This window comes from Montipora capricornis, chromosome 8 (genome assembly GCF_036669925.1).
Source record: "Montipora capricornis isolate CH-2021 chromosome 8, ASM3666992v2, whole genome shotgun sequence".
Classification (NCBI taxonomy): domain Eukaryota; kingdom Metazoa; phylum Cnidaria; class Anthozoa; order Scleractinia; family Acroporidae; genus Montipora; species Montipora capricornis.
Window position 1 is genome coordinate 14453431 of NC_090890.1, and position 15585 is coordinate 14469015.

A 15585-nucleotide genomic window follows, 5' to 3' on the forward strand; every position below is an offset into this window, starting at 1 on the left:
CTGACCTGTTCTGCCTTCACCATGTTTTCTTGCCACGAATAAACCGTGCATTAGAGGAGTTTAGATTGGGGTGGAATTTCCATTCTCTAAGAACGGAATCGAATCTGTCCCCCTATCAACTGTGGATCAGTGGTGTTATTGAGGATCGTTTCTCTACTTATACAGGAGTTCGAGACATTCTCGATTCCGAAGTCACTGAATTATACGGTGTTGAGGTATGTGGTCACGAATGCTCCCTTGATGATGATAATATTGAATTAACAGTCCCTGAGATAAACATTCCGTTGACATCTGAGGAGTTGGAAAGTTTGCGAGGAAACGTCAATCCTCTAGCGACAAGTTCCAATTATGGAAAGGATTTATTTGTAAGAAGTGTACGGTTTGTAGCTGAACGTCTTGGGGATAAGTATCTACATTCAGTGTTGTTACGTACTACGGTACTGCCTGGAAATTAATGGAGATGCATCACAGATGGGTGCCGCAATTTTGGTTTGAAACACTCTTTTTAATACGTAATAAACAATTGAAATTATTTTTTTCATTTTAACACAAAAGTACACATAAGTTCAATACAATGCTTGTTAAAGGAAGAGAATACAAACAAACGATATTTCAGTACTGAATTGCACTTCATTTTCACTTATACGAGAACAATAAACTGTCATATAATAATTCTCGGGGAACTTGGAGTTGAAATAACCAATGAAATGTTACGGTAAATCGATGGTTGTTGCATAATAGATTAATCCTGAATGTTTGTAAATGGAAATATTCCCCCTAGCCAAAGATTGAGTTCCTACGTTTCAATCAAAAACCACAACAAGTGATGATAATATAAATTTTGAAAAGAGATTGAAAATGAAGCAAAATAAATAACCTGAAAAATTTCTTAACGCTAATCTATGCTGCCCGACGGTGTCTGCAATCACAGCGCAATGTCAGAAATCCACACGAATAATATGAATGGGATGCTACATCTATTTTTAAGACTTGAATAACCAATATTTTTTATGCCTTGGAATCACTTTGTGGAAGCGGAGGAAGACGAGTGCAAGCTGCCTCTATGTCGCTTGCCTTCAATTCCATAAGTTGAGATAAAGGGGCATCGAGAGGCAACCTGTTACTTGCCTCCTCGAATATTGGCGACACAACTGATCGATAAATCAGTACAACTGATCGAATATTAGGGACACAACCGATCGATAAATAATCAGTACAACTGATCGAATATTAGCAACACAACTGATCGATAAATCAGTACAACTGATCGAATATTAGGTACACAACTGATCGATGAATCAGTACAACTGATCGAATAATTAAGCGACACAACTGATCAATAAATCAGTACAACTGATCGAATATTAGCGACACAACTGATCAATAAATCAGTACAACTGATCGAATATTAGCGACACAACTGATCGATAAATCAGTACAATTGATCGAATATTAGCAGGGGCACCCAACGTCAATTTTCGGAAAATATCTGTTCGGAAGACGATTTGAGATCTAGAATTTTCGGAACATTTGTTCTAAAATTTCTTGCTTGCCTGCCTCTCCTAGGATTTTCGAACACCTGAAAAAATGGTATAATTACCCACTTTCAAAGGATTTTCACCCTAAATAGGTCACCTAGAATTTTCGGGAGCCTTTTTTCTGGCTGAAATTTTCGAAAAGGTAAGCTTTGATCCCTATAGTTTTCGGATCACTAGACTTTCAGCTAGGAAATCTGAACAGATGAAAAAATTTTAGGGGATAAAAATATGCCTATATCTACCGTTTAAATACCCAAATACGTTTAACAACGCTATGTTTAAGTGGTTTTGAACTATCTTCTCGTTGGGTGCCCCTGATATTAGGTTCACAACTTATCGATAAATCAGTGCAACTGATCGAATATTTGGGACACAACTGATCGATCAATCAGTGCAACTGATCGAATATTTGGAACAGTCAGTACAACTGATCGATAAATCAGTCCAGCTGATCGAATATTCGGGACACCCGGAAAAGCGAGAACAGTGCACTGACATCATCTTGAAACTCATACGTTGGGAAGCGACGAAGAGCAGCTGCCATGCAAAACCCAGATGTTAAGATTAGCCGAGATATTCCTTTGTACCTCAATCAGCCTTGCTCTGATGGTTTTTTCCATTAGATTGCAAATTCAAAAATGTTTACAAGCCAACCTTTAGTGTTAATAAGATAAATAGAAGCTTATGCAAGATGTAAATTATAAGTTCGAAAAACCAGAAGGGTTTCATTAACACTTCACTAAAAATCTGTAAAATTATTTTGGAAAATCTTAACCGCGGCCCTCAGTCAAGTTCTTCAACACCATTTTTTATTAAAAAATTGCGTCCGAATGTTCCACAGAGCTGCAATTCTAAAGGGAACTGACAGCTTCCATACCGGAAGTCCAAACAAAACACGAAAATTCCCGTCAGTGTAACTTACTGACTCGTCCAAATCAACGCATAAGAATTTATTTGATTCTTCCTCCAGCTATAAAATTCTATGATCGAGAACTTTAGGCTCAGGCTACCATCAGTTTCCCCATCGACATGATGCGATCAACCGCCGTGGTTCTGTTCCTATTGTTGCTGCCAGCAGATGGTCAAAACTCGCCATCTACTTCAAAGGTAAGATTTTGTGACAAAAGGAGTCCTCAAGTGGTTAGCTCGTTCTAGCTACAAAACCGAAAGACAGCGAGCGCAAAACGTGTCGTAAATTAACTCTAGGTATCAACTTTTGTGCAGATAAAAGTGCAGACAGACTTAAGGTATGGACATCTCGTTTATGGGAAGATATAACAATTTGTTTTATTGCTACTATTCCAGAAAATCTCCCAATCTGTTCTTCCTGCCATCCACTAGAGTCAGAAAATCAGTTTCATGCGCTCATCACGACATTGTTTAGTTCAAGTTTTCTTTAACAATGTATATAAGTTAATCGACAAAAATCTTTTCATTCACTCTAAAGAAAAAGAAAGAAGAGTTATCCTTCCATTTACCAACGTAGACCAGTCCTCTATGTGTTGGCTATCGGCTAGGTTCCTCTACTTAAAGAGTTAGTAAAAGAAAAAAAAAGTCGCTTTCGTTGTGTTTTGCTGAAACGATTATTAGTTCGAACTGTCTTTTTCCATACCCGGGTAACACTTCTTTTTTTTAATTTTTGTTTAGACGATAATATGTCCATTCCTATACCTTTCAGATTTCTAGTCTGATTGGCTTAAAAGTAGGGCGGTTTCTTAAACAGTTTCTGTTTTGGTTTTTTGGAATGTTCGGATATATATGTATACGGTAATTGCATCTGCCTTGATTTTAATTTGTAGGTGGATTTTTTTCGCCTGAAAGCGCGAGAATAGAGAACCTGGTTAGCGGGGAACTAAGTGGCCACGCAAAACCCTGACCATTTTGCCGAAATGCAGTACCTTTCAAAATATTGTCTCAGTTAAGATATTATATATTCCAATCCTTTATACGTCAATCAGACTTGCTCTGATGGTTTTTGCCAATGGATCGCAAATCCAAAAATTCAAACTAACATTGTTAACAAGGCAAATACGCTGTACAAGCATGCATGATTGTAAATTTGTAGTTGTATTATGCAAAATGTAAACATTTAATTTATTAGCTTTGAAAACCAGAGGGATTTCATTACAGTTAGGACACTTGTATCGTGAACACTTGACATTTTTTGTAATTTTTTTTTTCGACGACTAAGAATATAAAGGCTCTTCTTATGATGTATAGTGTTACATGCCTAGCATTTTGTAAGTGTAAAAACATTAAATACTCTTGTCAAAAGGACGAGCCCACATTCTATAGTCACTAAAAAAATGTACAATCAAATATCAAGTGTCGAGTGTCTCCATTGTAAGACTTCACTAAAATCTTCGAAATTGGTTTGGAAAATCAAGTTTTTAAACATTTTTTTCACAAACAATGCGTTCGTAAGTTCGCAGAGTTGCATCGTAATTCGTAAAGGGAACTGACAGCTTCCTTACCGGAACTGAACTCAAACAGAACACGAAAATTCTCGTCAGGGTAACTTACTGACTCATCCAAATCAACGCCTAAGAATTTATAAAGCTATAAAATTCTATGATTGAGAACTTGAAGTCTTAAGATCATAATAATTAGTCTAATTAGTCTAAATTACTGACTCATCCAAATCAACATCACACGGAGAATTGATTTGAGCCGGTCTCCAACTATAAATTCTGTGAATGAGAACTTGAGGTTTAGGTCACCATCAGTTTCCACCATTGAGATGAAGAGATCGATTCCCGTGGTTATGTTTCTATTGTTGCTACTAGCAGATGGTCAAAATTCGCCGTCTACTTCAAAAGTAAGATTTAAGGACAAAGTGAGTCCTCAATTGGTTGGCCCAACCAATACTTGAAGTTAATTTACGACACGTTTTTCGCTCACTGTCTTTCGGTTTCGTAGCTAAAACGAGCGGCTCGTTTTAGCTACGAAACCGAAAGACAGCGAGCGAAAAACGTGTCGTAAATTAACTTCAAGTATCTAATTTTGTCTTCTAATAGCTTCTAATTAATTCTTGAGCCTTGACACGGAAACAAAACTAAATCAGTGTAGACTGATTTTTGGTATGGGCATCTCGTTTATGGGCATGCAGATAATGATTTGATTCAAGCGTTGTAATGATTCTAAAGTGTCTTTGAAGGCAGTGCTCAGAATGCCATAAAGCGTGCAGGATTCCCGTTCCAGGGACATAGCCCTGGCTGTCTCGTCCGGGGGTAAGGCTAAATACTAAATAGTCTTCAGTGTTATGGTAACCGGGATAACCTCAGATTCGATGGACCATGGACGCTCATGTGACCTTAACAGTCTTCAACTACCACCCACCTACACAGAAATACTGAAAAAAATGTTTTTGTAAATATTCTTTTTAGTTTCACCTGAAGTGACCCCAGTCAGTGCTCCAGCGATAAATCAAATGACTCTTATATCAATTAATTCATCGCACAAAATTACACAGGTAGAGTACACATGAAAAGACTTCCTTAAGGGAAAAAAGAGGCGTTCCATATTGCACGAAGAGCGAAAAACACAAACTCATCAAGATGAGAGCACCTGCAATTAACGTTAGCTGCTTCTCGTACTTTGATAGCTGCTTCTTGATCCTTCCATTAAGGAAAAACTGAATCCGCGTAATTGTCCTGGTGGAATTTAGTCAGCTCTTGACCCGTATGTTTGGAATACAAAAACAAGGAGGAAATTTGTAGTCCAAATCCCAATTATCAAATCTGAAATCTCCTTCCTAGTGATTGTTTGGAAACTGATGCAAGTGCCGACTGATGCCTTTTGGGCATGTCACTCCATCGGTATTCGCCAATAAACCGCTGACATTGCGGAGCCTGGTAGTCTACAAACTTGGCCTAAGTGACTGCTGAGGTCTACTGATACAGAACTTAACTTAAAAAATAACCTCATGTGAGAAGTTGTGTCAAATAATAGTGTCGGAGACCTCGAAAGATTCGAAACCCCATTTTCGAAATGCTTATTCCTTTCCTAGAGGATAAATGCCAGGCCCAGTGCAGTATGTATGTCCCATTTTCACAGTCCAAAAAAAGGTGAAAACCAGTTTCCATTATGCCCCTTCATGATACTACAACAAATGCAACAGATAAAAAGCCACCGCACGCGAGAGATCTCACTGTGACCTTACCCAAATTATATGAGTAGCCTGAGTTAGGTTTTAGTTGAGTTAAGGATGGTTTAACGTTGTTGTATTTACAGGGGTAAATGTAATATCTGCCAAGAGGTAAGCAATGATTCAGTAAAGAATTGACATAAAGTTAAACCTTGTGAGGTTGGAGTTAAATCAACAAAGACGAAAGATAGTTCAACACTATTTCAAAAGGCCTTTGTGGTAGGGAATTCAAAGATGAAGCAATGCAATTCTTGTGCTGTTTGACGAACGCAACTCAGATTTGTTTCCGAAAGTTTAATTTTATACAAAAAAGAATTCCTCTCCTATGGAGAAACTTGAACTGGAAGCTCCTTAGTTTCGTACTAACTGTACATATTCTAGGCAGAAGATAAATTAATTGGCTCCCAGTCCAAAATCTCCGCATTGTCAAGTTCCCAGTCCCGTATCCATTTCTTTTGGCTCCTTTCAGGGCTAGTACAGAAGATTTTGTAGGCTGCCTGACTTGGTTTCTTTGTCGAGTTTAGTTTGTGAAGTATAATTATTGGGATTTAGAACGAGCTTTCAAGGTGAACGGACGCTATTTTCTTAGGTCTGCGACTTATCCATCGAATGGCCGTAGAAAGAGGGCTCCTTTCGTTTAGACACAATGCCAGATAAAGATGGAAACACCCCGGAAACAGGATAGTCGTAAACGAAAAAGGAGAACAAGAGGTTCCCAGACAGAGTCAGGCGAAGAAAGTCAAAGTCAGGCGAAGAAAATCTCTAAGAAGAAAATCTCTAGACGAAAAATGAATGATTTAGTTCGCCCAAAGCTCTTGCCTACATTCTATCAGAAATAAAGAAGCAGTGTTTTAAAATCTTTTTCATCAAGGAATATAACAGCTCTCTTAAGAAACGATCAGTGTCACTAATTTGCTACCCAAATTACGAAAAGCAAAGACTCGACAACCGAAACTGGATTGCTTGTACTTCAAGCCTACCCGCAAGATTTTTTTAAAGTATGTGTTATTTTAGAGTCAGTGAACCAGTTCAGTAATAATTTCAAAGGATAACCATAGTAAACGAACTGGCATTCAGTGGCAAGCTATTGTTAAAAATGTGTAACCTTTGAAAATAAAGCGTCATCTATTCCAAGCATGAAACATGCATGATTTCATGAAAATAATATTTCTGGCTAGAATGGGCCATATTTGATTTATTATCTCAGCTGGAATAGTGTTTTCACCTGACCTGACGGCGGCCATGTTGGTGTCCCCAATTAATCATCCGGGAATCGATAATATAGACATGAACTGAAGTTACACTTGAGCTGATTTGACTGTACAAACCAAAGAGGTAGTCAGTATATTACAGGATATAAACAGTTCTTCCATACAGCTACGCTTACCTACTAATCACCCTTCATACTGCAGATTCAATCTAAGTGCCCTAATGGCCCGCCAGGTCTTCCAGGACGAAATGGAGTGAACGGGCACAACGGGTTACCAGGCCGCGACGGACGCGATGGCGCCAAAGGAGAAAAGGGAGTGGCAGGACCTTCGGGGCAACCTGGTCTGAAGGGAGAAGCGGGAACGAGTGGAAAAGATGCTGATCATAGAAACTGGAAGCAGTGCGTGTGGAGAAGTAACGACGGTCGCGATATCGGCCTAGTAAAGGTTTGCTGGATTTGAAAAGTGTAATTAAATAATACTTTGAATAATACAATGGTTTAATGAACCCACATACCTGTTTTTATTCTAATAAGCCTTTCTAGCCTCGCTGTGACGAGCAAATTTCAAAAGATTATTTGTTTCAAAATGAGGGCTGTACGTCCAATTAACATAAGTACAAAAGAACGTAAAGGTGGTAGCCCGGCATTTATATGAAAGTGGTCTACACAACTTCATCAAACGAGTACAAAAAAATTATAGTAAAATTAATTCCAATTAAAAAAAAATCATTCTCTTGTTTCTGATTGGGAATTCCATCGTTTTTTCCCATGATCTACATGAGGAAAAATGTATTTCAAGCAAAGAAGCAAAAAGGAAGCAGCCTGTCTATTGGAACGAGAATTAGACAATCACTATGGTGCAATGATGCATCAGTTGAACATAAAAGAGAACTACGTAGGTTGAATGTGATGTCACAAAATTAGTTTCGATATTGGCCTAAGTTCGAATCATACTTATACGCATTCTTAGGTTTTGGATGTAAATGATATTAAACAAAAATGCACATCTCTCAGACTCTGTGATGCGCCCGGGGAAAATTCGAGTGACTAGCTTTCTTCTGACTTCAGCCATAGAGGTTTTTTTCACGTAGTCCTCCCCTTTCAGTGGAACTTTCAACTGACATTCACTATTTACTCCAAAATTCACAAAATAACCCGTATTTTAAGGGTATAGAAAGAAAGAAAAAAGAAACATATTTAATGGGTTGATGCGATTTTTTCAAGGACAATATGAAACCTAAAAGATTGTCATGCCACACACAGGCAGTTTTGCTGTGTTAAACCCGCCCCATGCGAGCAAAATATCAGTTCTTAATTCACAGAAATGCAAGCGAAAAAGTGGCCCACCCATCCTTGAAAAGCCACGTCACTAATATAAGAAATATTACGTGGTGTAACTAGCTCCACGGTTTTAGGTAATTTCACAGTTTTTTTTTTTAGGATTGTCTGTTTACAAAAGCCAAAGATGACACCGCTCTCCGTGTTGTTTACCAAGGCAATTTGTACATGTACTGTAACACCTGTTGTAAGCGATGGTTCATTACCTTCAACGGTGTAGAATGCAGTGGCCCAATGCCTGTTGATGTGGTGCAGTGGATAAGAAAAGGAGTCGGCCATGATGAACACAGACCTTTATCAATAGAGGGTTACTGCGAGAATATCCACAAAGGCAAAATCCGTGTTGGGATCAACATCGGAAATTGCAATGGTTATGGTAACTCTGATGGCCAAACTGGATGGAATTCAGTGTCTCGTTTGATGATCGAAGAAGTTCCTCGGTCCCAGTAACAAAGCAGCGTCATGTTTCAACTTCTGAGAGGGTGTCGGATTAGCAAATCAGTACGAAATGATAGCAGGCCGAAGATTGTGTCCTAAACTGAGGTTGACGGTACATTTTTCAATAAATATTTCAAACGCCAACTTTTGTATTTGGTTTTTCTTAAAAGAGTAGCGAGTCTGTGGCATAAACTTTAACCCAGGCCCCCTGATTTGTTCAAATGCAGGATAATTTTATCCGGTGGATAAATCACTATCCAACAGTTTCAATCTTTGTGCAAAGATTTAGGTATTTTCTCGCGAAAAAGTAAAGGTGTGTTCTAAAACCAGTGTGAATGTTATAACGCAAAGTATATCTACGCTCTGGATAGCGACGTATCCACTGGATAAAGTCATCCAGTCTTTGAACAACTGCGGCCTGCTGACTGAAAATCGGTTGTGGATGAAAAAGTAGCAAAGGGAGGATAGGGAAAGTGAGGCGTTATTTTCTAGAAGGAAACGATTTTTACTCTGGTAAAATTCGTGAGAAGTTTTATTCGTCATCCCTTTCACTTGCCTCTAGCCAACTAAGAGAAAAACGAATGAATGAATTCACCAACCAACAACTGAAAATTAGAGAGAATGACTAGGGAATGAGCAGACGGATGCAGTGATATATAAATGGATGATGGATGGACGACCCACTGAAAAAGACTCTTTGAACTTCCTGTTGTGACAATTCATGTCAACAAATTTTGACACAAGCCATTGTTTATATAAAATATGATGACAAGCATCTAAATTCGCAAAGGAGTAAATTCACACAGTCAACCGTAAATGCAAGGCATGAGCGAACAAATGTGCCTCAAACCGATGAAATCTCCATTCTCGTCACCAGAGTCTCATATCGACTCTCCCTCTGTCACGGGAAGAGCTCTGGTGTCGAGATTGATGAAATCTAGATCTCCCAAACAGAAGTCTTTAGAACATAATAATTAGGCTAAACTACTGACTCATCCAAATCAACACTACACTGAGAATTGATTTGAGCCGGTCTCCAGCTATAAAATTCTGTGAATGAGAACTTGAGATTTAGGTCACCATCAGTTTCCCCCATCGACATGAAGAGATCGACAGCCGTCGTTCTGTTTCTATTTTTGCTACCAGCAGATGGTCAAAATTCAACTACTTCAAAGTTAACTTCAAACAAGGTAAGATTTGGTGACAAAAGGAGTCCTCAAGTAGTTGGCTCGTTCTAGTTACGAAACCGAAAGACATCGAGTGCAAAACTGTACATGTCATAAATTAACTCTAGGTATCTACTTTTGTCTTCTAATAGTTTCTAATTAATTCTTGACCCTTGAAACGGAAACAAAACTAAATCAGTGCAAACAGACTTTATGTATGTCCATCTCGTTAATGGGCAGATACAACAATTTGTTTTATTGCTACGATTCCAGAAAATCTCCCAATCTGTTTTTCCTGCTATCCACTGACATGAGACTCAAAATCAATTTCATGTGATCATCACGACATTGTTTAGTTCAAGGTCTCTTAAAAATATATTAAGATAATCGACAAAAATCTTCTCATTCACTCTGAAGAAAAAGAAAGAAAAGTCGTCCTTCCATTTACCCACGTATACCTCTATATGTTGGCTATCGGCTGGGTTCCCTACTTACGGAGTTCGCAAAAGAAGAAAAATTGTCACTGTCGTTTTGTTTCGAAACGATTATTAGATCAAACTGTCATGTACCATACCAAAGTAACACATTTTTTGTCGCAATTTTTGTTTAGGTTATAATGTCTTTATTCCTATACCTTTCAGATTTCTAGTACTGGCGTAAAGTAGGGCGGTTTCTTAAACAGTTTCTGTTTTGCTTTTTTGGAATGTTCGGATGTGTAGTTGTATCTGCTTTCATTTCATTTCTGTCTCAGTTAAGATAATATGTATTTCTTTATACGCCAATCAGCATTCTTGTGATAGTTTTTTTACTTCAGGGTGAACAATTTACGCAGTGAGATAGAGTGGCCAATCAAAACAGACTGTGTAATTGAACATCCAAGCACACATGAGATGCTTATAATGCTTACAAACATAGAAGCGAAGAGAATGGGTCATAAATATGACGTTTTCACAATCTGAGTGATTTTGGGTTAGATAAAAGTGATGTACTGTTGAAAAACCCAAAATTATCTCTGTTCGTGTTAATGAGGAATGTAAACATTTTGTACTGGTGAGTCATGGTAATAAATTTTGTTAACCAGGAACCACTTATTTTAAAGCTAGTAACTGCCTACGTTCACATGTAAAACAAGTAATGGAAGATTCACCAAAAACGGGATTTGAAATGTTATGCAGTGGCATTTGAATGTAAAATAGGTATTTGTAGCCTTTGCGCTTAGATATATTGCGCAAATAAAGAAGTATCTGTTCTTCTCCTCAATAGTTCATAATATTCCTTGACTGGCGTCTCACCGTTCAGAGAGTTTGGGTCCCCATTTCTATCATTCTTTCACGATAGTTTCAACAGACGAAGCGAAATAATAAATATGACAGACCGAGTGACCCACACTACAGTATTTTACATTTCCTCCTGCCATTGCCCTTACCTTTCCGGAAACGAAACATTTGTTTTTTTTTGGAAATTCTTGGATTTCACATGACGTCACGGCCGCCATGTTGGTGTCCCCAAACAATGAAATGGTGGCCATGTTGGTGTCCCGATCCAATCCTCCGGGAATTGAAAGCTATTAACATGCTATTGTCTTCTTTTGTTTTCGTTGAAAAACATGGCTGTTGATCACGTGACTGAAATCCAAGAATAGTTTAAGTGAAGCTATGATCTTCGCAGTTATGAACGTAATTTTTACAATTGCGTAGAGAAGCCTGAAAAATTGAGTGCGACGCTCTAACCAACTGAGCTATGAAGCCACCGACGTTGGGTGTACACCTGAAAGCCGTTTTCACGCCGCTTAATTAAAATCGGTTTAATGGAAGTATCTCGTTTGCGTTTCAAACAATACAAAAGCCCTAGGCTTAAAACACAAATTAACGTTTTGGGGTGTTTCGTAAATTTTTGGGTGATTTTTTCTCAAAGGAGTAGTAAAATTAGGAGAAATAAGAAATAATTAAGATTTGAAGTAGTTAAAAATTAGAATTTGAAGTTAAAATTTGATATATGGACACCCAAACAGTCCCCTACAAACCTGGGGTGCTCTTGGGTTGGGGGCAACTTTGCAACTGTCTGTTGGTGTTTTAAAAATAATTTTCTTTCTTCTATCCCTTCTTTAAGTTCTTAAAATGCCCTTCAAATTCACGTGTACTCCCACCTTAAACATAGAAGTAAACTAGCTCGAATGTGATGTCACAAAATCATTATCGGTATTGACCAAAGTTCGAATCATATGTATACGCATTTTTAGGTTTTGGATGTAAATGATATCAAAGAAAAATGCAATCTCTCTGTGATGCGTCCGGGGAAAATTTGAGTGACTTTCTTCTGACTTCAGCTTTAAAGGTTTTTTTTTTTTTCACGTATTCCTCCGTTTTCAGTGGAAGTTTCAACTGACATTCACTATTTACTTCAAAATTCACATAATAGCCCGTATTTTAAGGGTATAGAAAGAAAGAAAGAAAAAAAATATATATATGTTGAAAAATACGCTGAAGTAAGTAGTCCGGAGAGAAATCACCTCATTAGGTCCCGTTGAACCAGTAGTCTCGTCGTACAAAAAACAGTATATGCTTTTTTTGTTTGCACAATATATTCCCAGCTGGTGTGTTTTAAGCCTCGTGGAGTAATAGGTGTCCTGAGCGGTGACCTTGGGTGTTCTGAGAGATTTGTCAAAGTCTAGCTGCAGGATTAAAGTCCGTGGGCATCTGTTTCCCTCCATCGCCGGTCGATGATCTGTTGTAAATCGAGCGTTTGAATTGTTTAAAACACGTTCGCTTGCGGGAGAACTCTGATCTCAGCGACTCACTTTCGGTCAAGAAAAAACACCACGGCTTTCTTTCACGCGTGATTCAACAGTGTGTGCGTCAGCGTTAGCCGTTTCCTGTGCTCGTCAAATGACATTAGAGAGCTTAAGCACGCACGTTTTTGAGAGGCGGACGGCAACCGGAAGTGAGCTGTTTTTCCTTTTAATTTGTTTACACACAATCACATTTAAATTGCTAAGATCTTTTCCCCATTAGAGATGATTTGTATAAAAATCTGGGAGACACCACTGCCCTGGCAAGCGAAAATGTCTCTTCCGGTTGCCATCCGCCTCTCAAAAACGCGCGCGCTTAAGCTGCCTAGTACGAAGGATGCATAAAATGTAAAAGTGCAACGGTAACAGTAACGGTCCGACAGAGCGTGTGCGAACCTGCTCCAAGTGAAAAGTGAACTCTAGCTTAATTTCCTTTTTTTTCTGGAAAAGCCGGAAAAAATCTCTACAAAGTTATTGACTACTATTTGCTTGAGTCGTTCACTGGTTATATTTTCGCCCTCTAATTTTGATGTACATCGATGTCAGGAATCACTCCCTAGATACGCTATAGCATCATTTCTGTTCGACACTTGTTGATGGCGTCCTCAGACCCAGCAGAAGCCGCCTCAAGCTTGATTTATCCCTTTAGTCCCGAAACTCCTTGGGATTACTTCCGGCTCGGAGCACCTTTGACTAGCTCGGTTGAGAGGGGACAAAGGAAGACTGTTTACAAGTCAAAGAAGATCTATTGCCGCAAAAGGAGGAAAGCATTTAATGCACGGTCGAACAGGCCTCATCGGGAAATTTCAACAATGTCGTTGCTGTGCTCGTGTGATGGAGGTTGCCTTATGAGAAGACCAGGGGCCCGTTTCTCGAAAGTCCCGAAACTTTACGGGCCATTTTCGGGCGCCACAATTCCTTTTGTAACTCAAGAACGGAGAGCATTTAATTCGTCAAACTTCACAGTTAATTTTCTTTTTGTTACCTTGAAAGCATGTTAAAAGATCGGCTTTCCAAAACAAGTGGTTGGCAATTTCACAGGTGGCTTTTCGGGCCCGAAAAGTTTTCGGGACGTTCGAGAAACAGGCCCCAGCTCCTGAATGTGGAGAAATGGTACGGCTTCTGAGAGAAGAATTTTACAAAAAAAAAACCTACAGCGAGCAAAATTACATTCTTCTGAGGCTCATGGAAGTCCGAATTTGCATTAGTGGACGGAAAAAGGTTATGTACAAGGTACCACCATTAGGAACAGTTTGCCGGGGCGCCTTTAAAAATATTACGGATTTTCAGATGCAAAGATCAAAGTTCTTCTAAAAAAACTACAAGCTGATGGTGTGTCTCTGGAGGAAGACTTAAGGGGGAGGCATGGAAATAATGCAATAAAAATTTTGCCAGAGGCACGAAAGGCAGTGGTAGACTTCATCATTTCTAAAGACGCGAGCGAATCACATTACAGAAGAGCACGGACGCGAAAAAATATTTTGACTGCAATGCGTCTATGCGGAAGATGTGGCGAGACTTTGTAGCAGAAAATCCTAATTTTAAAACGAACCGTTCAGTTTGAAGAAATAAGGATCCTGTGATAACTTTCTCCACCTTGAGGAAAATTTTTCGCGAGGACTTGAGTGACGTGCTTAGTTTTCGCAAGGCCAGGGTTGATACCTGTCAATATTGTGACCAAACCATTAACAAAATCAACGTTTTAAGTCAGTCACTGGCTGACCCAAGACGCAGAGCAGAATTACAGGAATTAAAGGAAGCGCACACCGCTCATCTGCAGGAAAGTGAAGTGAGATTTGCATCGATGAAATATTACATGATTGTTCTTACCAAAAGACAATAACTACTTCAAAGTCCTTAGTATAGTAAAAATTGTGAAGCCAAAAGTGAGAATTTGTGACAAACGGGACCTGATCGTTCATGAAATAAGCAGATTCCATACTTTAGCCAAAAAATAAAAAAAAATTGTCAAATATACAACCACAATATAGTTGAAAAAAGACTGATATGTAGAAGTTGTACAAAAACAATAAGGATTGCTCGGTTTTAAGGCGCGATTGTTAGATAGATACAGATAGATACGTTTATTAAGACACTACATGGCAGTATAAACTGAATTGCGTAGAGAAAAAAAAAAAAAAAAAAAAAAAATGTTATTTGCATAACGTCTTCTCCCAAACAGTAATCTATCATTATCGTCAGTTTGTCCACTCTTCATGATTCAAATCGTTTCGTTTCTGCTCGAATGTTATGATAATCTCCCCAAAGATGTTACAAACCTGTGATTATGAGATGATAAATAATAAAATGTGCATTACGGGAAACAAATCATGTAACGATAGACTTCTCCCACGGTCCCCTCAGTTCCCCAAAGTGAGTTATAAAAAGTAGGCTGAGGTGGATGAAAATTTAAGCATTCCTGAAATAAATCCACTCCAGCTTTGTTCTCGTGAAATTACGTGAGTGGCCATGAGACACATGTGGCGAGACTTTGTCACACAAAGTCCAAATTTTGGAACAAGGATTTTTTTTCAAATAAAAGCTCTGTGATTAGTTTCTCAGCGCTTAGGAATATATTTCAAGAGGACTTACAGAAACTCCAGTTGGTGCAAAACAATCATTCGGGGACTTAGAAAATTGGATTACTTCAGCCAAGGTCTTAAGTCATTGGGAATGCTCAAAAACTGTGACAGGCTAGAGATCAACGATGCAGTGATGGTATTTAAGTGCCGGAACAATCTTGCGCCTAAATATTTACGTGACCAACTAAAAATGATATATTCCTCATCGTCACCTGGCAACTCGACAGCGTCTCTTTGCATCAGTAGAGGTGTAAAGAGAGCTTACGTAGTTTAGATGCATTTAAACGGTGTATATTTTGGCAATATTTAACTAATTTTGTTAATATACTCGTTCTTAATTATTGCACACGTTCTGAATTATTGCTTTGTTTCCTAACT

The 15585-nt window shown here is 38.6% G+C and overlaps 1 protein-coding gene across 1 annotated transcript; it reads left to right on the forward strand.

Annotated features, from left to right (window-relative positions):
• Positions 1-2486: 2486 nt before the first annotated feature.
• On the forward strand, positions 2487-8815 carry LOC138060249 (collagen triple helix repeat-containing protein 1-like). Its single transcript, XM_068905987.1, has 3 exons — positions 2487-2645; positions 7098-7340; positions 8336-8815. The coding sequence occupies exons 1-3, from the start codon at positions 2568-2570 to the stop codon at positions 8681-8683; spliced, it is 669 nt and encodes a 222-aa protein (XP_068762088.1). The 5' UTR covers positions 2487-2567; the 3' UTR covers positions 8684-8815.
• The last annotated feature ends 6770 nt before the right edge of the window (positions 8816-15585 follow it).

What these genes read in the sequence shown, in the direction of transcription:
- LOC138060249 (XM_068905987.1), top strand. Translation starts at nt 2,568, where the DNA reads ATGATGCGATCAACCGCCGTGGTTCTGTTCCTATTGTTGCTGCCAGCA. An exon ending in ACTCGCCATCTACTTCAAAG is followed by an intron (nt 2,646 to 7,097) that starts GTAAGATTTTGT and finishes TTCATACTGCAG; the next exon opens with ATTCAATCTAAGTGCCCTAA. An exon ending in GCGATATCGGCCTAGTAAAG is followed by an intron (nt 7,341 to 8,335) that starts GTTTGCTGGATT and finishes TTTTTTTTTTAG; the next exon opens with GATTGTCTGTTTACAAAAGC.